The sequence below is a fragment of the Chionomys nivalis genome, chromosome 22 (assembly GCF_950005125.1).
Source record: "Chionomys nivalis chromosome 22, mChiNiv1.1, whole genome shotgun sequence".
Lineage (NCBI taxonomy): Eukaryota > Metazoa > Chordata > Mammalia > Rodentia > Cricetidae > Chionomys > Chionomys nivalis.
Genome location: NC_080107.1, coordinates 2,707,695 through 2,731,221, shown reverse-complemented (window position 1 = coordinate 2,731,221; position 23,527 = coordinate 2,707,695). Strand labels below are relative to the sequence as shown.

The 23,527-nt window shown below is 35.7% G+C and overlaps 1 protein-coding gene across 1 annotated transcript in view; it reads left to right on the top strand.

Annotated features, from left to right (window-relative positions):
- Positions 1–23,527, top strand: part of Znf804a (zinc finger protein 804A) — a 180,382-nt gene that overhangs the window by 153,157 nt on the left and 3,698 nt on the right. The window contains exons 2-3 of the mRNA XM_057755309.1: positions 2,904–3,047; positions 21,031–21,161. Of these exons, the coding sequence (XP_057611292.1) occupies positions 2,904–3,047; positions 21,031–21,161 (275 nt within the window). The remainder of the gene's footprint in view (positions 1–2,903; positions 3,048–21,030; positions 21,162–23,527) is intronic.

The window sequence follows — 23,527 nt, the reverse complement described above, 5'->3', positions numbered from 1 at the left end:
GAATACAGCAGTAACAGAAAACAAACAAACAAACAGCAACAACAGCAAAACAAAAACCAACCTCTGCTCTCAGGTTGCTCACATCCACACGGTAATGTTAATTGAAAATGCCCAGTTATAACACCTTAATTTAAAAACGTGTGTATTAATTGGTACTATATACTGTGATGAAGCTGACCTAAAAAGCATCATTTTAGAGAAGATATGTTCTGTCTCTAAGGTGGACTTAAAGCTATTTACTTTATATGCATGATGAACAGTTTATTCTTAGGCCATGGAAGGACCACTGACTTCTCTATTTGGATTTACTGATCTCGAATATGTGCTATGTCACTGTTAATGTGGTGAAGACTGAAACATTCTTTTTCTTGCTGTGCTGAGGTTCAACTCATGGCTTGTGCATGCTAGGCAGGTGCTCTACAACTGAAATAAATCCTTGGTGCTGAAAATTTCTTAACTTTATGATTGCATTTCATGACCTTCATATTGCCCTCTTAAAAGATTCAACCTTCCCTATTTTATTCGAATATAAAACATGATGGGTTTAAATCTCTGAGACTTTTGTGGCTTTGCTCTTCACTTTCTGCCATCATGCCCAGTAGACATTTCAAAATTGGTGTTCATGGTTAAATATAAAATAACTATCCAGTCAAAGGTGGAGTTGTTTTGGTTTGAGTAGATATGAGGTGCTGTTTTCTTTTCCCGTTGTTCAGTTGTATTCCTTATCATCTTTTGTGGGAAGCTGTGCTGAACATATGTTAATAATCTTCATACATGAGTCAACGCTTGCTTCAATGTCATCCAAAAGGAAGATCAGAGGAGCCAGGGAGCAAGCAAGTAAATTATGACCAATAGTCTTTACATACATCTGGATATGTATTTAAAAATGCCTGATTAATAACAATGATCTTACTTTTTTTTTAGTCAATATCTCTAACAGAACCTAAAGCTATTAATATATTAGGTTCACTTGGCTGGGAAAAATCTTCAAGGATCTACCTTTATCTACCCAGCCAGTTCTAGGGTTATAGACAGGCTTATAATTATCTGTTTACAAATCCAGTGTGCTAGAGTGGCATATGAGAAATGAATTTCAACTTTAAAGAAATATATATGTTTGTATGGTGGAAAAATAATGCATCCTGTGATGAATACACACGAGTTGGTCTTTCTTGGATTATGTGCCTGTGTGTATATGCATGTGAGTTTGCGTGTGTGAGTGCGATTATGTGTGTGTAAGAATAACATGAAAGGGAATTAGGTGGCATGGGGAAATTAGAGAGGAGAAGAGTGGTGGAAATTATAAAAATACAGTACCTTTGTACAGAATTCTGGAAAGATTAAGTTAAAAATAAATAAAATCAGCAGTGTTTCAACAAGTAAGATGCACTTGTGTCCGGCAGTAGCAACAATATTTAAGGTCTCAAAGCTATAGCCAAATCCTTAGTAGTTCATGGTTCGTAATCAAAGCTCATAGAACTCCGCCTCCTATGTCCACCAGGACAGCTCTCCCACCTGCCTCAGGCATTGATAGGATTTGGCAGCATGGTCAGGGAAGAGTTGCCCCACCTTCAACAATGTGTAGGACAGGTAGGAGAGCTCATCCTGTGGGTATAAGAGTGGTAGAGCCAACCAGTTAACTCAGGCGTGAGTGAACCAGCTCTGAAGTTGTAAGCATGGGAGAATTGTCACATCTCTCATCTGGTGGGCCAACCTTACAACTGCACAGGCCCAGATCCAGGGTTATGACATGGCTCAGCCCAATATCCACTTTATCTATGATCTCTTGCAGCAGGTGAAGGAACCTAACCCTCATACCCCAAGCTGCAGGATCTCCATAACACAGGGCAACAACAGAATATCCAAGAGGAGGCTTAGTGATGGCCCAGAATCTATAGTGTAGTAGAAACCAGAGGCCTCGAACCAGACAAATGACTCTTTACAATGAACAAGTGCAAGTGAAGATATGGACAAAGGGAATTATGGTATAACTCACTGTGTCACACTGCAGCTTCCTGACAAGATTTTTAATTTTTTTCTCTTAAAGTTTGTTTGTGGTGGGAGGGCTGCAGGGGTGGAGCGCAGATATGAAGGGAAGTGGAAATGAATGGGATCAGAATGAATGATGTAAAAGACACATAGAATAAGTAAATAAATAAGCTCATACACTTGATTCTGTTCTTAATCCTCTGAAAGGTAGAGTTGTAAACCAATCTTTATTCTCAGTTAGTGTCATGAATATGTTGTGCTGCTAAGTGTCCTCCTTTCCTTCCTCCCTGCTTCCTTCCCTCCTTCTCTCCCTCCCTCTGTCAGTTCCTTCCTTCCTTTTCTTCGTCCTTCCTTCATTCATTTCATTTTTTTATTTTACCTGAAGAACTTAAACAATTTACATAAAAGCAACTTATTATCCAAAGATTCAAGTTTATTTAATTAAAAAAATGATCGTGGAGTCAATTACAATGATCAAACTAATGTAGTTTAGATAAACAATAAGAGCCTGTATTCTATGTAGCAGTACGGAGCTCTTCCACACACACTTCAGATGCTTACTATAGAGGATTCTGCGTTTGCTGAGGACCAGAGACCTACAGCGGAATCACAGTTGCTGTCGGACTCTCATTTCTAACGTCGGCACAGAGTGGAGTGTGCCCAGTTAATGCTGCTTTCTATGTGACTTATTTGCTTGTTTGTGTTTCTGCTGGTTTTTTCAATATATTGGCTTCATCTGTGAATATTTTTCTTTTTTTAACTCATATTTTTTCTAAGTTTGTTTGTCAATATTTCCTCATTTGTCCTTTGTCCTATTTCTAGCTTTAATCACTGTACTAAAGTAGATAACCATTAAAGCAATGTTAACTCAAGAGAGAGTGAATTGTGTGAAGCCTTGAAATTTTGTCTTCCAGGACTATGCTGAGAAGGAGAACACTATTGCCAAGGCTCTGGAGGATCTCAAGGCAAATTTCTACTGTGAGCTCTGTGACAAGCAGTATTATAAGCACCAGGAGTTTGACAATCACATTAATTCGTATGATCACGCTCACAAGCAGGTAAGAAAGAGAAGTAAAAAAATGAGCATTTTTTAAGCTTTGATAGTAGACCGACTTGTTAATACTATATTAAAATTTTATTTTATTTTCATCCAATTTATAGTTTCTAATATGTACTCCTGTGACGATAAACCTTGTTTAAAAGACCAAAAGCAATATTTGAAACAAATGTCTACTATTGAAAAAGGTCATTGGTGAATGTCTTTCACTGTCCACATTTGTTTTGAAAACAATATTCTACAGTCAATCACCTGCTAAATGTCCTCAAATGTATAGCAATTAAATTTTTCAACAATACAACACTACTATATGTATATATATATGTATACATATACACTATATACTTGTATATAAGTAAAATTTTATGTATGCAGCCTTGTATTCTTTAGCAATGAGTTACATGTGTGGGGAAATACCATCTTGATCAGTTTTTATAATGGCATAAGTTTCCTTACCATGTGCTTACACCATGACGTCAGCAGGTGGTATAGTCTAAAAGGCCTCTCTTCATCCCATGTTCCATCTACACCTGACAGAGTCATTATAGGACTCATGACTGTGTTCTTTACAAGTATTTTAGATTTAAACTACCTTGAAAATCATGGAAAAAATGATCAAGCATGTGCATGATGTGCATGATATAACATAGTTTATTTTATTGGTGTTTTCATACTAATAGCAGTTATAAATTCAATATTTTTTAAAATATTTCCTGCATTTACATATTATTAATTTTTTTTAAATTTTACATATTAGCCCCTGTTCCCCATCCCCCATCCACTCTTCAGAGGAGGTAAGACTTCCCTGGGGAGTCTACAAAGTCAGGTATACCAAGTTGAGGCAGGACCAAGCCCCTCCCCCACATCAAGGCTGAACAAAGTATCCCACCATAGGTATTGGGCTCCAAAATGCAAGTTCATTCACCCAGGATATGTCCTGGTCCCACTACCTGGGACCCCCAACTAATCAAGCCATGTAGTAGTCACCCACATTCAAAGGGCTTACTTAGTTCAGTCCCATGCAGCATCCCCAGCTGTCAGTCCAGAGTTCCTAAGCTCCCACTGGCTCAGGTCAACTGTCTCTGTGGTTTCCCAAGCTCAGCCAGGTGCTTGTCTGTGGATTTAAAATAGAGACTAAGAAATGAAGTTAACACTGACTTTATTTTCTAATGTGCCTGCTATTTACCATGAAAACTTTTTTTTGTTGATTATCTAATGATGGGATATAAAGATAAGCACAAATTTGTAAATATTTTATTTGTTAAACATCACCCACAAACAATGTTCTAAATTAGTTTTGGCAAATACAAAAGGACTGTGTTTGAACGGATGAATTCACACTAACTTTGCATTAATATTGAGTTAAAATAACATGAATTATCTAGTACAAAAACAAAGACTAATGGGAAATTATCTCATTAAGTGTTTATAAGACAATTTAAAGAATTGTATTTTACTGTCACTGGTCCAGTCTTTCATATGGACTGGATTATGTTTAAAGAACTGTGGTAAGAAGAAAGTCAGCCTTCAATTACCCACATCATCAGAGACCAGCTTTGACAAAAGTGCCACTTACTAAGGTAGGGGCATGGGAACTCGAAAATGAAGACATGAGTAAAAATAATAAAACAGAAAACACAGAACAGTACCAGGGGGAGTTCCAGTGAATACTTAAAATGCCTGCATTTAATTTTCTATATACTTTTATACCCGAATACAACAGAAGGAAGAAGACAAAGGACAACTTAAACAATACTTTGAGTTATCAAGTCATTAATCCATAAGAAAAGCATTCTTTTCTTTAGAAGGTGCACCCTCCCTAGACCAAGTGTCCTGAAGGCAGCTACTCCCAAGGTCAACTTTCTATTTCAAAAGAAGGAGCAAAAGGATGCTTAAATATCCCAACCACTGGTCTGGGTGGAGTGCATCTACATATGTGAGTTATCTTAATGTCCAAAACACAAAGCAACCATACACAAGGTTAGAATGTGTACCACACTTGTTGTCAACAACTTTGAACAACCTTAAACTCTCTGACCTTCAGACAAGGTATAAATAAGATCACAGTTTGGGGCCTCAACACCACCTGACTAATTAATGCTTAAGATTCTGTCCTTGACTTATTTCTTCTCCTAGTGTGTAGCCTTTGATGATTCCTAGACACCTAACATTGTAAAACATGTTGGATGTCTCATTTTACAAGTAACTAGTTATTCTAAATTCATGGGTATGTATTATTTAAGACTACTTACTATCTTTCTGTATTTTGACAATAAATGTCAAATTGTCCATAAATGCAAATTCACTTCAGTAAGCCTAAGGAATTTTTGAATTCCCTGTCCTCAGTGAATTTAGTGAACTAGTTACTCCTTTTTAAAAATTAGAGATATCACATACTAAAAATATAACAACAACAACAAAAACTGAGGTAGGACTGTCAGGATCATCAGGTTTCTACAACTAAAGCATCTTTGTGGCATTTAGATGTCTGCCTTAACCTAAAACATGTATCATTTTTACTAAAGAATGAAGCACACAATATAAATATCAAAAATTATAATATAAAATGCAAAAACAAAATTTAAAATGTATACTATTCTCTAGTCACTTTGAATAATGCTGTTTTCCTATTTTAATAGAAAATATTTTTTCACACAAGACATATACGCACGCATACACATGCATGCATGTAAACAAACACATTCTATCCAAATAAGCGAAAAGAAATAAGACTGTGTCTGGCTTGTTATTTGAAGACAAAGAGGTATCCACTTGACCATAATAAATCCTATTAAGCATTAGAAGCGGATGAATCATCAAATGCCATTAAATAGCATAGTTATGGTTCATTAGTTCAGCATAATAATTAATCATTCTCTTGATGAGCAAAATCTTAGGAAACAATGCAGTAGCTGGAAAGATTTAAATCTATATTATCACACTATTCCTTTCTAGAAGACAGTGGCGTACCAATGACAATAAACAGTGTTTATCATCTCTCAGGGAAGATAACACAACCGTTGATAATTTAAGTGACATCAAGAAAGGCACAGATTGAAGGTGGATAATTTATTGATTTTGTTTTTTCTTCTAAAACCTTGAATAAGAATATTTCTAATAAGCATAAAATATCTACTGTCTAGCAATATTCTGACCTAAATATTGAAAATATAGATCTTCATCAATGATTAAGTCTATTCAAGAACTAAGAAAGTTAACTTGCAAAATCAAATCAAACACACATACACATGCACACACAGACACAAATTAAATGTAATGAGCTATTGGCTAGTAGAGAACATGAAACAGCTATTGGAATAGGTTAGAGAACATGAAATAGCTATTGGAAGAGGTTTTCTGATCTGTTTGGATGAGTTTTCTGTCTCTGTGACATTCCTAGGTCATTCTTAAATCCAGATAATGAAGATAGTCATAATCTCGTCCCAAAGCTGTGGTGTTCTTTAATCATTCTTGTCCCTTCTCCTTGAGTGCTTCCAGATAGCCTAAGGATGAGCACCTTCTGATCACTTTAACTTGTTATTCTTCATCCAATTGCAGTTTTAATTTCATTTAGTATATTTTTCACTTCACAAATTTGTGCAGTTTTAAAAATTGTGTCCATTACTTGGCGTTTGTCTATTAAAATTCTAATTATTTCTATGTAGTTTTCCATATCATCAAATTGCTTTAGAAATCACTATTTTAAATATGTTTGGAAATTATTCTATACCAGTTGCTGTCTATCTGTCTGCTGTTACAGCATCTTTTGCTTTTGATTTGATCATTATTTCTTGAAAGGTCTTTCTTCAGGGTAGGGTGTGAAGTCATCTCAACACTGAAATATTTGGTGTTAATTCCACTCTTTACAATCTAGTTTTCTTTGTGCCTGCCCCTCCCCAAACTCTAAACAGCAGTTTATTGTCTTTTAGTTTAAGTAGCTTCTTATTTTGATGCAAAATGGTTCCATAAATCAAAATTTTCTACAACCTTTCTATTGATCGGTTGTTGTATGTTCGTTCATTCTAGAAGGCAATAGAAGGTCAAAAGGGTCACTAGCACACACCTGAATTTTAGGAATATCAGGGAGTGTCTAGTAAGAGCAGTCTGCTTCCACAGTCTACTTCCTGTGGTATGGTTGGACTGTGTTCCTCAGTTAGCTGCTGGTCTGTGGTCAGCTGTGGGAACTCCTTCAACCAATAGCCTTTAAGATACTGACTGACTCTTGGCGTGGCCACATGTGCTAGGTATACAAATGCAGAAACATATGTAGCCCCTATTCCCCGCTCATGTAGAGGACTGCTAATCTATGAGACTACCCATAAATAAATAAACCTTTATTATACTCTATTCAGAGCTAGTGTGGGACTACTTTATTGTAATCGAGAACAGACTGGCACCCAATGTGGAACTGAACCCACGACCCTGAGATTAAGAGTCTCGTGCTCTGCTGACTGAACAGTATAAGATTTGTTTCCTGTTTACAATGGAAAGATAAACCATGGGAAAACCTGGCCCAGACTGCTACGTCATCCCTGTAGCCTGTACAGTCTGTCACTTCCTGGACCTAGGGTTCCTGGAGTCTGTCACAACACAGGCCCATAATGATAAAGGAGGCATAATTGTGATAAGAGTCAAGGAACTGCAAAATTCTGATGGGATGCAGATGTTTTTCTCCACCTGGCCCAAACACTGTCCTAGAAGCTTTGTCTTTATTTGTCTGTGATAGGGAAACAGCAGTTACTAATACCTGCCTGATATTAGTTTTCAGCAAATAGCACTGAGTGACAAGACAATGTCCTGTACTTAGTACCCTCTTTTCCTAACAAGTGCAGTCTTGCTCCACACTGCCCAGACGTAGGATACCTTTCGTCAAGAACTTTCTTTGATCAATATGACTATGCTAGACTTTTCTATCCTCGAGTCTTGCAGACACAAGAACCCAAACAGCATCAGAGACATGGTGGCACACTGCAGCTGGTAGCTGGTGGGATACAGGTTAAGACTGCCTCATCAGAGTTAATTCTTTGTCTGGCGGAAGAATTAGTCAGTAGGATTCATTTGTAACCAAAGGTCTGCAATTAGTTGTGCTACCTAAGACCAAGCAAGGGACAGTTGGTGCAGACAGTACTTCTGAAGATAAGGCTGATAAAGATCTAGTTAGACTAAGTCTGACACAAAGAATCTTTCACAGTGTTGGGAGTGTGGGCATGCTCCAGACCTATACAAAACTGGCAGTGATCCAGCTTGAATCTGTTCAAAGCATGCAGGTCTCTGTCTAACGCCTTTAGAGTCACAGAGGACTCTATTTGAAAAGTCCTGGCTTCCAGCCTGTTTGGGGGTCTGACTATTTTTGGTTTTTCACAGATGATCTAAGGTAAAACCATATGCTGTTCCTCGTACCTGTGTCTTGGTGGATGCAGTCTTGTGTTCCTCTCTGCTGACTGAGGTTGCGGGAGGAGTGGTAGGAGAATTCCTTACTAAGACTGGAGAATATCACTTGGCAGAGAGAAGCACGAAGACACGCAGGATTCCAACACAGAGAAAATCTAGCTTTGTGCCGGAAAATGGCAGATTGATTACAAAACATTATTTTGAGGTGCTTTTCTACAATAGCTACTATTTCTTGTTAGTTTTGTTTTTATTGTGAGACATTTTCTCTCTACATAGGCTGTCCTACAACTCAATACATATACCATGTTGAGTTTGAATTCTATAAGTTCACCTGTCTACCCCAGGCACATGCCAACACTAGGCTAATAGCTATTATTTTTACAACATAAGATATAGCTTGATATAATAAAGCTGAGAGTTCTTTGAAGGATTTGTATATATCTCAGTGATCTGTCTCTCTCAATATGTACCCATAATCCTGGTTTAATTGTTGTGCGCCCTCACAACAGATAACATGATTATAATATTTATTGATCAAAACGAAAGCTTAAAATAATTTTTAAGAAGATGAGAGTTTAAAGGCAATATCCTGGTAACCTTTATCATTCTTATTAGTTATGTATTGACTCAAATATATATATATATATAAGAATATAAAATTTTGAAAAAAACATGCAATATTAGTATATCTATGTGTACCCATGAGAAAAATACAGCACCCATGTGTACATGAAACAAATGCATTTGAAAAGCTTAGTCATGTGTGTACCTCGCTGTGATTGTCAGCAGTTGCTAGTAGGAATGGGTCTTCCCATCTTGGTCCTCCTAGGGTTTTATTAGACTCTCTACATGCATATGGTACAGATGACTGGATTTCATTGAGGTATGAAAATAAATTTTATGAATTCAAAGGTATCAAGTATAGTACATAATTAGTAATTGTCAATGTATATTATATTTCATTTCACATTTTAAGTGACTTTCATATAAAACACGAATAGAACAGTTTCTAATAGTGCATTATCCTTCTAAATTTTAGTCTCTCGTTTAAAAATAAAGAAAAGATCAAAGATTCAGCATCAGGGTAAAAGAAAAAAAATTTCCTCTGAGCAATCTCACCTATTCATCTGCTGTTCAAGTCAAGTCCCACTGAGTCTGTCCACTCACCTGGCTGCCTGTCGGCAATTCGGAGCTATTTTCCCTGTTAGAATCTGTCAGGCCGATGCAATGGAGAGTCAGAACAGGGAATGATTACTTTTCTGCTCTATCCCTCAAACATCTTGATTTTTTGTTTTAGTGGCCACAGTGTAGCTGAAATACCTCCCAAAAGGCAGCAAAGTGACCTTCACCTCAGCAAGTAAAGCTCAGTGTCTTGCAGCTTGCCATTTTGATCTTCCCCAGAGGAAGTTGAGGTCAGGCCAGGTTACGGGGATGCATTATTCCTGCAGAGAATTCTATGACTATGAAAATGGAAGAGTTTTATTTAGAAATTTGAGCATTTCTTTAAAATTTAAACTGATGTTCAGTAACACTTGAGAAATAAATTACTTCTTAATATCTCTGTATAGATAGGTAAAGAAAATTAATGGTATATTAGAAATAACATATATGTATGATAAAACCATTTTTAATGTTTTTTTGTGTCTACTATGGTATTCTGGCTAATATCATGCTTTTGTTTTTTGAATGTTATATTATACTTTATTTTTGATATTATAATTTACCTACAGCCTTTCTCTTTTTTCTTCCCTCCAAATACTTTTCTATACACATGCATATATATACATATATGTGTAAACATACACATATGTGTGTGTGTGCTCCTAAATAGAGCCTACTAGCTCCATATAATGTCATTTGCACATACATCATTTTGATAAATGTTCGAATATGCATCTGGTGTCTTTAGAGGTCAGATGCTGTCAGAGCCCCTGAATATGAACTCTAAAGGAGTCATAGATTCTTACCTGCCATGTGCATGCTAGGATGTGAACCAAGATCTTCTGCAAGACCAATGAGTGCTCTTGACCGCCAAGCCATCTCTCTAGCCCCAAATCTCTATATTTCTTATCTAAAACCACTTGTGAACCACAGACAACTAAACTGCAAGTTTTATCTTAAGCTAAAATACTGTTTTAGACAATTTTTTCTTGGTCTTTGAGACAGGGTTTCTCTGTCTAACAGCCCTGACTGTCCTGGAACTAGCTCTTGTAGACCAGGCTGGCCTGCATCCCTCAGAGATCTACCTCTCTCTGCCTCCCGAGTGCTGGGATTAAGGGTTTGCGCCACCACCACCCAACAATGGAGACCGTCTTTATGAACTTCCCTACACTTGCTTCTTAGCTGAGTGGTATTTTAAATGATAAATGCCTCTACAGGCTCATATGTTTGAACAATTGTCCTGTAGTTCATGGAACTGTTTGAGTGGGATTATAAGGTGTGGCCATGGGGTGAGCTGTGATGTTTCAAAAGCCCAAACCATCCCAAGTGTTCTCTCTCTTTCCTTCTTTTGTCAGATGGAAGCTCTCAGCTACTGCTTCAGCACCGCATGTGCCCGATGGCTCCTTGCTCTTTACCGAGATGCTCGTGGGCTAATCCTCTAGAACCATAAGCCCCGAATGAATGGTTTACTTTACAAGTTGATTTGGTCATGGCGTTTTGGCACAACAATAGAGAAGAAATTAAGAGTAACTGTTCCCTTTTTCCTTATTTATCATGAATTTATGATTGAGGATGAGTTCAATCAGTCAGTGTTAAGGAAAAGGAAAAACGTGTCCAGAAGAAAGGCTTGTGTTTTCTAAGTATAAATCAGCGCACATTTTAAGAAAAGATTACAAGAGAACAATATACTTATTTGTACCAGGTGTGTGTGTGTGTGTGTGTGTGTGTGTGTGAACATCAACTAAGCCCTGACACCCAACAGCAATGTTCCATTATTTTGGATCTATTAATCTGCAGTAACATTTTTTCCTATAGTTTAAATAATTTATTCTCTTTATCTCTTGCAGTGTGTATGTTTGTGTGTGTGTGTGTATGTATGTGATATAAACATGAACACTGTTATTTCTGTGGCACAGTGTGCTTGTTTAGCACAAAGGACAACTTTTAGAAATCAGTTATTTCCTTCCACTTTTTATTGTTTTGGGCATTTTTCATACTTCAGATAACTGGCCCATAGTGTCCAGATGATTTGGGGTACTGTCCCAGGAGTTGAAGAAAGGCTTTTATTGGGGCAAGGAAATATACTGATATAGCAGACACATAAAGATAATACTTTCCACAAAGCAAAGAGTTGGCTCTGGGGACCAGAACTCCCAGAGATGATTCTTCTGCCTCTGTTTCTTACAGAACTGGAGTGCCGGGCTGACAGATCTGTAGCATTCTATCTGTACTTTTTAATGAGGATCTTGCACATCAACCCCATGTCTTTATTTTTTATTTATTTATTTATTTATTTATTTATTTATTTATTTATTTATTTATTTTTTTATTTTTTGGTTTTTCGAGACAGGGTTTCTCTGTGGTTTTGGAGCCTGTCCTGGAACTAGCTCTTGTAGACCAGGCTGGTCTCGAACTCACAGAGATTTGCCTGCCTCTGCCTCCCGAGTGCTGGGATTAAGGCATGCGCCACCACCGCCCTGCCAACCCTGTGTCTTTAGACTAGTGTTGCAAGCATTTTCATTCTCTTAGCCATTTCAGTAGCTCTTCAAAGCGTTTCACCAACTTTACTGGTGATATCTAAGGAATTGCATGACTTGCCTTTTTGTTTTACTTTTATTATACTTTACTAATCATCATAAGTCAACAAACATGTGTCTTAAGAAATATCTACTTTGGGAAGTAGTTTGTGCATTTTTTTACTCGCTTTTCGTACTTAGAGTTATTTATGCTGCTTGTTCTGAGGAAATTAAAAAACTTTCTAGGAACTATCATTAATAAAATCCAAATTATTCAGAAGAAAATTGATTCTGAATAAAATAAATTTGTAAGTGTAATATTATCATAGTATGTTTTTGGTATCAATAAATTTTCAACTATCAGAATTTTAGTTGTTAATTCTTTCCAGATATAATTTTCTTGTTATTTCAAAAAGACGAGCTCAGAATATAACAATACTTGGGACATCTATAGAAATGAACATTTCTGTATTAATATTTTTCTAATTGATAAACACGGTTTACAATAAAGAAAAGTTGATTGTAGCTTAGTTTTAGAATAACCTGAGGAAGCTGGACAGTCGTGGCCCATATCTTTAGTCCAAGCATTGGGGAGTAAGAGGCAGACTAATCTGTGAGGTAGAGGCCAGCCTGGTCTACAGAGAGTGTTTGGTCTAAGACAGCCATTGCTACACAGAGAAACCATTTCAAAGCAAACAAGTCAACAAATAATAAACTGAGAAATTAACAGCACAAACACAGACACACACACACACACACACACGTGTCTAGGCCCGTATATGATTTCTCTGTTTTGAGGTTTTCCAGATGCCTAGGATACTAAGGAAAGTTTAGATCTGCAGAAAGGTGGCTGATTTTCTTACTTCTAATGATACATGCATCCTACTATGATGTGGAAGATATAGAAAAACAAACAAACAAACAGAAAAAGAATCCTTCTGGATCCCAAACCATCTTTCAAAAGTTGTTCAATGGTAATAAAGACCGAAGCATTGAAAATGGACAGATTACACTACCTGATATATCTTCTCCAGGCCAACAAGGAAAAAAGGGGAAAGAGAAATGAAAAAGAGAAAACTAATGCAGTAGAGAGGTATTGGAAGACCATGGAGAAATTAGGGGCCTTGAAAAGAATTCTTTGGGGTTACTTTTCCATATGCTGATTTGGAACACAGTCAATTCCAAACTAAATTCTCAGTATATTGGATTTAAGCAGCAACTTCTGTTATTAGACAAACCTAGGGTTTTTTATTTAAATATTCCATCAATTCTGTCTAGAAGTTTCTCTTTACCCTCTTATGTGGTTTAAAAAGAAGAAAATTTGAAACTTGAAACTTGTGATCTCCAAGGGTAAGCAGAAATGCAAATAAATTTGCAGGCTCAGTGATCAGGATGGAGGGCAAAACTTGACTCAGAGATGTCAATCAGATTTGCGATAACTAATATGAAGCAGCATTTGAGTCTCCTAAAATGGGCTCCTGAGTCCTACATTAAGGGAGAAAAAATATGTAAAGTAAATGTGAACTTTGGCTTCAAAATCATTTGTACTTGAGGTTAGAAACTTGGTACTGTCTAAAAAACTGTGAGCATCTTAGCTTGCGAAGAGCGTGCATGTGTCCTTACCAGCAACCAAGATCGCTAGAGACTGGAGTAAGGAAATAAATAGGATTTTAAAAATGTTTAGCAGTTATCTCAAAAGTACCATTAGTAAATCATCCATATGTGAGTTTGAACATGATTTCTTATGTTTTTCTGGTGAAGTTAATACAGGTCAATGAGGTGACAATTTATGTAGAAAATAAAGACATGAGATGTATTTTTATACCTACAGCTTAACAAATAGTGTTATTTTTTACTCCACAATTATTTTGATGAGTGTTTTACTACTAATTAAACAGGTATTTTCCTCTTTGTTTTCCACACAATTGCAGTGAGTAGATTTCTGGAAGTTTCTAAACTGTGTCAAATATTTGCTGAGTACAGAGAGTCTACGTTACATTTAGTAAAACTTAGTTAGTAAGATATGATAAACTTACTTATTTTTAAATGAACCTATATTTACTCCCGAGGTGGACATTGCCACTTAGTAACCACTAGTCAATACCCTGGTGCGAGGGACCTGGTCCCTGAAACTGTGACCATGGGAAAGCTGTCCTCAATTCTCATCTGACAGATCAACACCACATCTGCCCAAGCCCAGATCTAGCGTTATGACTTGGCCTGTCCTAACATCCACCCCATCTATTTTCTGCTAGAGCACGTGAAGGGACTAACCCTCAGACCCAAAGCAGCGTGATCTCCACAACACAGGGTGGCATTGGGATATCCAGGAAGACTCCTAGTCAAGGCCTAGCATCGAACAAAGTTTAATCCTTTCTGTTGAATATTAAAAGGTCTTGTAAACATCTGGGATGATGTACTTATTATAATTATGTAGGATGAACATACAACTCTTATTTTGTTTTTGTTAAAAAAATCTCACTCTTGAGATTAAGTTTAAATTTCAGGTTCTCTTCTTAGTCAACTAAAAATACTAGCAAGAAAATAAATAATCCAATATTGTTTAATTGATAATTAAAGTAAAATTAATATTTACAATATGAAGACAAATACATCATGTATATTTTCGCACTAATTCTACATATATATTATACATATATTATATATACCTTCTTCATAATACTGTGCAATATTAGTATGGTCTTTTTTTAAAAAAGTCACTACAGTCCAAGAATATAAAACATATTTTAATCCTTAACATTGTTAGTAATAGATGCCTAATATACATTTATAATGTTGAGCCATAACTCAATCATTCTTCATTTTCTGCTCATTCAAGTGGCTTGTGTCTTTTGCAAATAATCATGCCCATGTCCCTTACAATCAAGTTTCTATTGCTCTCACTTCTACTACTTAAGATCTTATCCAGATTTTTGTTAGCAAATTTTCAAAGCCTCCTATTGTAAGAGGAAGTTAATCACAGCCATCCTGTGCCAATTCAATTTGATAAGCATTCATAAGCACTTACAATGCAGGAGACGCTTCTGATCCAGCACTTAAGGAAATGAACTCAAGAGTGGAAAAATCAGTTTTAGACAGAACACACACTGATTGCCAAGAGTTTTATATTAGAATTAAAATGAGGTTTTTATCCACAAAGAGAACCTTGAGTTAATAGAATCTGAAGAATGAGAGGCCTTGGGGAAAGATATTGTTCAGATCTGATATGCCAGTAAGAGATTAGATGCTTTTAAAGCTGCCAGGAGAAAAGTCCAAGTGATACACATTCATGATAGTAATGGGAAACGAAATCTGAAAAAAAAAAAATGAAAAAGACTTCCACAGTATCACTTAGCATAATATCATTGATTAAATAATGACTAGAAGGAAATTACACCTCGAAGTCTGATAACATCAACTAGAATACCATCTCTGAAAAAAATGTATTTGCTAACATTCTAATAGATCACGCTGCACTGCACGGTGTATTTCAAGAATGCTAAATTGATTTAGGAAGTGGAAATGCTGGTTCTTTGATGCTATTACTTCTCTTTGAGGCTATTACTTCTCTATAAGTAAGAAAGCATACTTAGATTTTTAAAAGCCACTGAAACAGTTTCTGATGGAAACAGCTCTCCTAAATTCAAAGCGAGGTTTAAACTTTTGGAAAAAGTAACGGTGAAATATGAAATTATTTGCTGATGTATTGAAGGAAACAAGTAATGGATTTCCTTACAAAATGGAAAACACTTGAAGTTGCTTTTACTAATGTTCTAAATGGATATTTTATTTCATACTGACTAGTTCTATCCTAAAGGATATCACAGGAAGCATTTCATAGAAGATAATGCTGGAGGAAACTTCAAATATCATTAGAGAAGAGATAGATCTGAAAAGAGCTACCCAAGGACACATCCAGAAAACAGAAATATATTTCATTCAACTACAAATAATAAACCTCAAATATGACTTTGTTTTTTCAAATTAAATAATGAGTTCAAGACTTTTACTGTTCTTGAATTATGAAATTTGAGGCTGCAAAATTTAAATTTCTTATGTTCTTATTTTAGCAGCAAATCTTTGCCAGAACCTAACAACTGAAAATACTATTGGCCTCCCTGATAAAAATTACACTTTAACACCAGTAGGGACATAGGATCAATGTTAAAGTAGAGGAAAAGAAATTTTCTCCTTCAAAGATTAAGAAAGAAAATTAAAATTTTATAACTGGGCTTTTCTTTTCCCAATCAAAATGAACAACAGGATTTGCCATTGTCCCATCCTTTGCATGGACTGAGAGACTTGGCCCAGATTGGAAATTTTGAAGGAACAAATAAAAGACAAACACACAGAGACATAGAGACAGAAAATCTGGGGATGGGATGGGTTTGACTCTCTGCTGGAGGTAGCACAGTATCACATATTTATTATATACAGTTGAACAGAGAGATTCATCTATACAAATGGACAAGAAGGAGAGTTATTACATATAAACAAGGAGGCAAAGGTGTACAGGAGAATCAAGGAGGCAAATTTAGTTAAACTCAGTAAAAATCAGTCTTTGTAGGGAACCAGTCTTTAGACTGAGAACATTCAGTGGGAGAGAGCAATGATGACCATTTTCTACAACCACTATGAACACCAGCACATGAACCAGAAGGGAAGATTTTACCACTTCCCTCTGAACATGGACTTGGCTTATGGTGTGGGATGGGGGAGGAAAACCTTGCAATTTTTTAATGGGTCTGAGGCTTGAGCTCTTGACATGGTCATGCCCATGAAAGACAGTGCACACTCACTCATGATTTCAGATATACATGGCTTCTTCTGCTTCTCACACAGTCTTTAATATTTAATTCCCTGGAAAGTTTCACAACCATCATCAATCACCTGAAACCTTTCACCAGTTCTAAAAAAGCTGTCATCTTATAAGGCAATTTCTGAAAAGGTTCTAGAAGGTACTAGAGGCTTACAATAATGTTTCTCCCTTGAAAATATATAAGCTTTTGTTCTAGTACTATAACTATCGTTAGAAGAACATGACTTATATCAATTAATTTGCAGAACTCCTTTTTTTTTTTTTTTTTTTTTTTTGATTTTCGAGTCAGGGTTTCTCTGTAGCTTTTGGTTCCTGTCCTGGAACTAGCTCTTGTAGACCAGGCTGGCCTCGAACTCACAGAGATCCGCCTGCCTCTGCCTCCCGAGTGCTGGGATTAAAGGCGTGCGCCACCACCGCCCGGCTGCAGAACTCTTAAAGAGATTTCCCCAGCCATGTTTCCAAGTGAAAACAATTTGAAGAAACAGCAGGTATACTAACATCTAAAAAGCATCTTAAGGTGCTGAATTTGTACTGAAACAAACATATTAAAATAAAAGTACCTTCCCTAATCACTGAATTTGAAATAGTTCTTTCTCGTTCCATATCCCTAGAACCCTTTGTTTCAGCCAATCAAGTCACATTTCAGTACTTCTTCATGTGATATAAATAACATTTTATATGCCACAACATCTTTCCCTCTTGACCACAATAAAAATATGAAAGGGAAAAGGCAGTTTTCCATTGTCACAAATATTTTTTTATAGATTTTTATTGAGCTCTACATTTTCTTTGCTCCCCTCCTCGCTCTCCCCTTCCCCATTCAGTCCTCTCCCAAGGTCCCCATGCTCCCAATTTACTCAACTCAGGAGATCTTGTCTTCTTCTACTTCCCATGTAGATTAGATCTATGTAAGTCTCTCTTAGTGCCCTCATTGTTGTCTAAGTTCTGTGGGATTGTGGTTTGTAGGCTGTCACAGGTATTTAGAATGTGTCCAGAATAACACTTGCAAAATAGAGTATCCCTAGAAAAATTTAAATGAATATATGCATGGCAGGCTCTTCAGTTAGGCCTGCAAGTTGGTACTGAATAACAATACCAGGAAAATTGAGAGTTACATCATAGGATATTCAGGTTCTAAGAAAATCCGCTTTCTCCCCCATTGTGTTTTGATTTGTAATGGTCCTGGAAAAGCCTATCTAATTTGCTTAGCTTCATTCCTCACTTCCAGAACTACGTGAAAAACAAAACTTTGTGAATATAAGTATTTATGCTAAGAATCAATAAAGTGATATTTCCTTAGTGAATTTTAGGGAGAAATACCAGATGTAAATGGAGAAATACTGAAGTTTCATATGGTCATGAAAATGATTCAACTTTCCTATTAAACATTATAAAAGAGCATTACTGACTGTCAAATTTAAAATCTTAAAAAACTGCTACTCAACAATGGACAAAGTACAAACTTACATATGGGTTTGGAAGGGTGTAAACGTGATGTAAAGCTCTGTGTAGCTGTCTGGAAAAAATATCAAAAGCTTATAAAAAGGAGGACTTGATCAATTTGACTCCAGCATTTAGACATTCATGAAATTATCTGGCGATGGACATGTCTCTAAAGCATGAATAAAATATGCATTAAAGTTTTGTTTGTAATTTTTTTAATGTTGTTAGTAAAAAGTATAAGCAAACTTTTAATTTTACATAATTTAAAATTTCTTCTTCTTGGTGATAACCGACCCACCCCCTCTGTCACTGGAGGAATTGTTCTTTTATCTTTTTAATGAAATTTAAACTTAGTAATTCAACCAAACCTTTTTCATGATGTGTATACTATTAATTATAGATGCATACGTGTGTTATGTGTATTTAGTATAATAGTTTGCTATGTATATAAAAATTATCTTTTAACTAAAGATTTTATTTAAATTAATAAAAATATCTCTTACTTACTATTTAAGTATATATTTCACTTCTAAGACCTAGAAATGATCAATAATAATACTAAAATTGAGCAATATATTGTCATTAGCCTGTTATATTTCTATTTTATACCAGAAACAAGGTAACAAACACATCTTATAATTTATAGCTACCTTTGTCAGTCATATGGAAACTATGATATCAGATCTTCTGTGACTAAGTTGTACAGTTGAACATTCACTACAAAATTCAACTAAAATCTAAATTTAATACTTCTAGAACTCCTTCTGTTCCTAGGAATCCACAAGGATGACCCCAGCTAAGACCCTAAAATATAGCGGAGAGGGTGCCCAGACTGACCTTGCCCTATACTCAGATTGATGAATATCTTAAATGTCACCATACAACCTTCATCCAAGAACTTATGGAAACAGAGGCAGAGACCCTTCGTGGAGCACTGGGCTGAGATCCCAAAGTCCAATTGAAGAGTGGCAGAAATAAGAATATGAGCAAAGAAGTCAACCCAATGATGGGTTCACCAACTGAAACAGTTTACCTGAGATAATGGGAGCTCATCAACTCCAGCTGGACTGGGAAGGAACCAGCATAGGTCCAAACTAGGCTCTTTGAATGTGGGTGACAGTTGCATGGCTGGGGCAGACTGTGGGGCCACTGGCAGCTGCATCAGGATTTATCTCTATTATGTGTACTGGCTTTTGGGGAACCTATTGTCTTTGGATGGATGCTTTGCTCAGTCAAGATATAGTAGGAAAGTCCTTGGCCCTTCCCCAAAGCAATGTGCCTTACCCTCTCTGAGGATTGGATGGGGGTGGATGTGGGGAGAAGGTGGATGGAATGGGAGGAGGGGAGGGGTGGGAACTGATATTGGTATGTAAAATGAAAAAAGATAGATTGATTAGTTTTTTAAAAACAGAAAACAAATTATCAAAAAGAGCTCCTTCTGAAGAAATAGATTATTGCTAATAAGAAAACTGAAAAATGCCTGTTATTTAAATAATATCAAAGAATATAACACAGAGAAAAATGATTGATAAGATTATATAAATGTGTAAACCTAACTATAAAGCTCAATAAAACTATCAGAAATCTCTCGGATCTGATTCTATATGAATCCCCTAGGTAGTTGATGTTACTTACTGATGCTGTATAAATTAAATTAAAAGTGAATTCTGTGAAAAATATCAGCTTGAAAGAGTGAATTTTTTGAGATATAAAAATATGTATATATAATTCTTGATTAAAATAATATAAATAATTGCCCTCAACTTTCATAAATACTCATTGAGTAGGCCTTTTTAAATATAAGGCTACAGTGACTATGCATACAGTATTTGTTGAATTTCACTCAACATCATAAAAATAGAGCAACATCATTCTGAGTTCTTTAATCCTACTCTTAAAATCACGATTTTAACACATCACAAGCTATTGAGAAAAATGCTATTTTACCATTTTATAACTATAGATTATCTCCGGAAGAAACTAGAATTACAATACCCCTTTGCTTTCTGTTCCATCCCTATACTCCTGCAAACATTTACTGTTTGTCTTTAAGTGTTTTTGCGTTTTTACTGGCCTTCAAATTAGAAAATAATCATTTTTACTACAGATTTAAAAAATGCTCAACATAAGAATTTCTGAAAAAATGTGGAATTTTCTCTTGATTTGGGCAAAGTGCCTGATATTTGAGAGAATGGCTATTTAAAATATCACATCAATAGAAATCATTTGCCTTAGGCTTTATGGCATTAAGTCCTAGTACAGACCACTTTCAATTAAAATAAGTTTTATTTTATTTTATAACCAAAATCCATAAATGCATTGAATTTGTTTGAAGCTTGGGGGTTTAAAAAAAGTCTCTAATGCATTATCTCAATTAAGCAAAGATACTTAGAAGATCACAATCAATAAGAACAGAAGGAAGGTTGCAATTTCAATATAACTAAAGCTCAGATGCAACTTCTACTGTAATATAATTACATGGTTGGGCATTTTTACAAGCCAAAATGGAAGAAAATATTTTTGGTAGAAACAGGTTTTGCATTGATGGTGTTTTCCTTTAATGAAGTCAATGCATTGAAAAATCCCTGCAACGACATAACTTTAAAGTTGCTCTAGACTTAGATGCTATTAATTATTTTCATATGTTTTAATAGAGGCTCAAAGAACTGAAACAGAGAGAATTTGCTCGAAATGTAGCATCTAAATCCAGGAAGGATGGAAGAAAACAGGAAAAGGCACTCCAACGTCTTCACAAGCTGGCTGAGCTAAGAAAGGAAACTGTGTGGTGAGTCTATAAGAAAATGTTAACTTTCCTTAAAATACACCTAAAACATAGCTGCAGGAGTTAGAAACGAAGGGCAAGAATCTATTTATTTCAGTCCACAGAAAAAGGCGTACATGTTTGTGTGGCCTTCTGCAGAAGTAAAGAGCAATTTGAATTTCATTTAAACACCTATTTAATGCACATTTCACTAAACCCACAAATGACTGTAATCTCAGCTTTAAGAGTAAATTTTACATCAGTAGAGGCTTGTATCTAAGCCATCTTAATTGAAAGCTGTCCCATTTCTTTGTGAAATTCAAACCATTTGACTGAGGATAAGAGCACACTACTATCTTCCGATTCTTAGCAAAAAGAGTTTTTGAGGAGATCTTATTTTGTTTTTTAAATGATAATTTGGAGGCCATTTCTTCGAAATTACTTTTAAATTTGAGAAAGCGAGGTCAGGAAGATACTGCACACTTCAAAAGCAGCTCAAAATTAGTTTCCCTGTGAATAAACTATAGCTGGACTGTTAGAAGTTCACAGCTCTTAAACTTTGACCTGCTTCTCAGAGTGAGCAGCTGTTAGATGTGAACAGAGTCATAATTCAGACCTCACCAGCCCAGTCAGGGCAATTCTATTAAAAGAAGATCACTTATAACGTGCCCTTGTTTCTCTCAACAAATGAAGTCTCTCTTGTTACTGTCTATAACAAAGATTCCATGCTAAATTAATTTCTTATGGAATATTGCTATGGAATATTTTGACTAATAAGCCATTTTAGAAATTCCAAATTTAAAATTTAGAACAGTGTGAGCATTTTTTAAAATCCTTTGTGGAATTGTTTGAACAGAGAGCTGTTCAACTATAGCAATGAAATCTGTTTACTGTTGTGGCACCAGATGCCTAGTTGCTGCCAATCAAGGCTGTATAGAATCATGGAACCTAACTACTATATAATGCAGTAATCTAGGAATAGAACTTTCCACATAGCTTCGATATGTTAAGAAAACTGTATTTATAAGTTATAAATAATGTTCATATTACTTATCTTAATTAAAACTTTCAGTAGACAATATCTCTCATTTTATACACACACGAACAAACACAACCCAATTAGTTTTATGTAAAAGAAAATGGCAATGTTATTTAGAAGCAAGCCAGGCAGGCAGACAAACGCTGTGTTAAAGATTTTAAAAATCAGGTATGATATTTGGCCGTTTGAAATTCCTTAAAAACAAAGCTTAGAATGGAATGGAATTTCTCTTAAGATAACTAGCACTATAAAAGTAAGGTTTTGGGAATTCCTCTATTATATACAGGCTGAGTCATTTTTTTATATTGAAATTCATTATATACTTCCAAATATAAATGGGATATAATTCATATTTTAGATGAACAGTACTCTATCCTATGGGAATACATATTATAAAATAACTTTCAATTTCAAATTAATTTTAATTTTTTGACCTTAGCAATTCCAAAAGACCCATAGCTCTTTCCTAGATAACTTAACTGACAGCGAAGTGTTGGGCAAAAGAAGACTTGATGAAATCTGGCTGAAATGAATCATTGAACCAAAATCCCAGCCTTTCAAAAATATTTATTAAGATTTTATTAAAATCTTTATTAAGGTGGCATTTGTTGGTTTGTTTGTTTGTTTTTGTCTGTTTCTTTGGTATTTGTTTGATAGGATTCATGTTGAAAATTATTGCCATTTAAAAATAATTTTACTGTAGAGGCTTTTATAATGCTCTATTAAGTGGCTATTTGGGTAGAAAAATTGATTGGGAAGCAATAATCTATAAGCAAAAGAATGCCATGCATATTGTTTACAGCTGTAGAGAGTATCCTAGACAATAACTCCAGGTTACCCCAACAATGACCAGCCACAAAATCATACTGAGTCACTGGCAAAGGTAACTGTACCCTATGAAATAACTATAAAACATATTTAAATCACAGTCATAAATTCATAACAGATGCTAAATTTGAAAACAAATGAGCCATCAATAGTCAGATGTGAATGAAGGAGAAACTGAGGATGACCATACTCATTGTTGAACTGTCTGCTACGGAAAGACTCAGATCCAAGACATTCATTGCCTTCATTTGTGCACCCTATACTGTCCCCACCATGATCCAGTAAACACTTCTTATCCAGTGGGTGCACAAACTATCTTGGCTAGACCAAGCAGAGCAGGAAAAGAAACCAAAGCCAGGGTCTGGGAAGAGGACTTTTAGATATTGTGAGGTACAGGGTTTTGATGTGGACAGGCAGAACTTTAAAGGACTTGGCATGGAGAAAGCAATCAGAATACACTATCTACATGTATAACAGTATCAAACTAAAAAGATTAATCAATAAGATAAAAAAGATTTTCAAA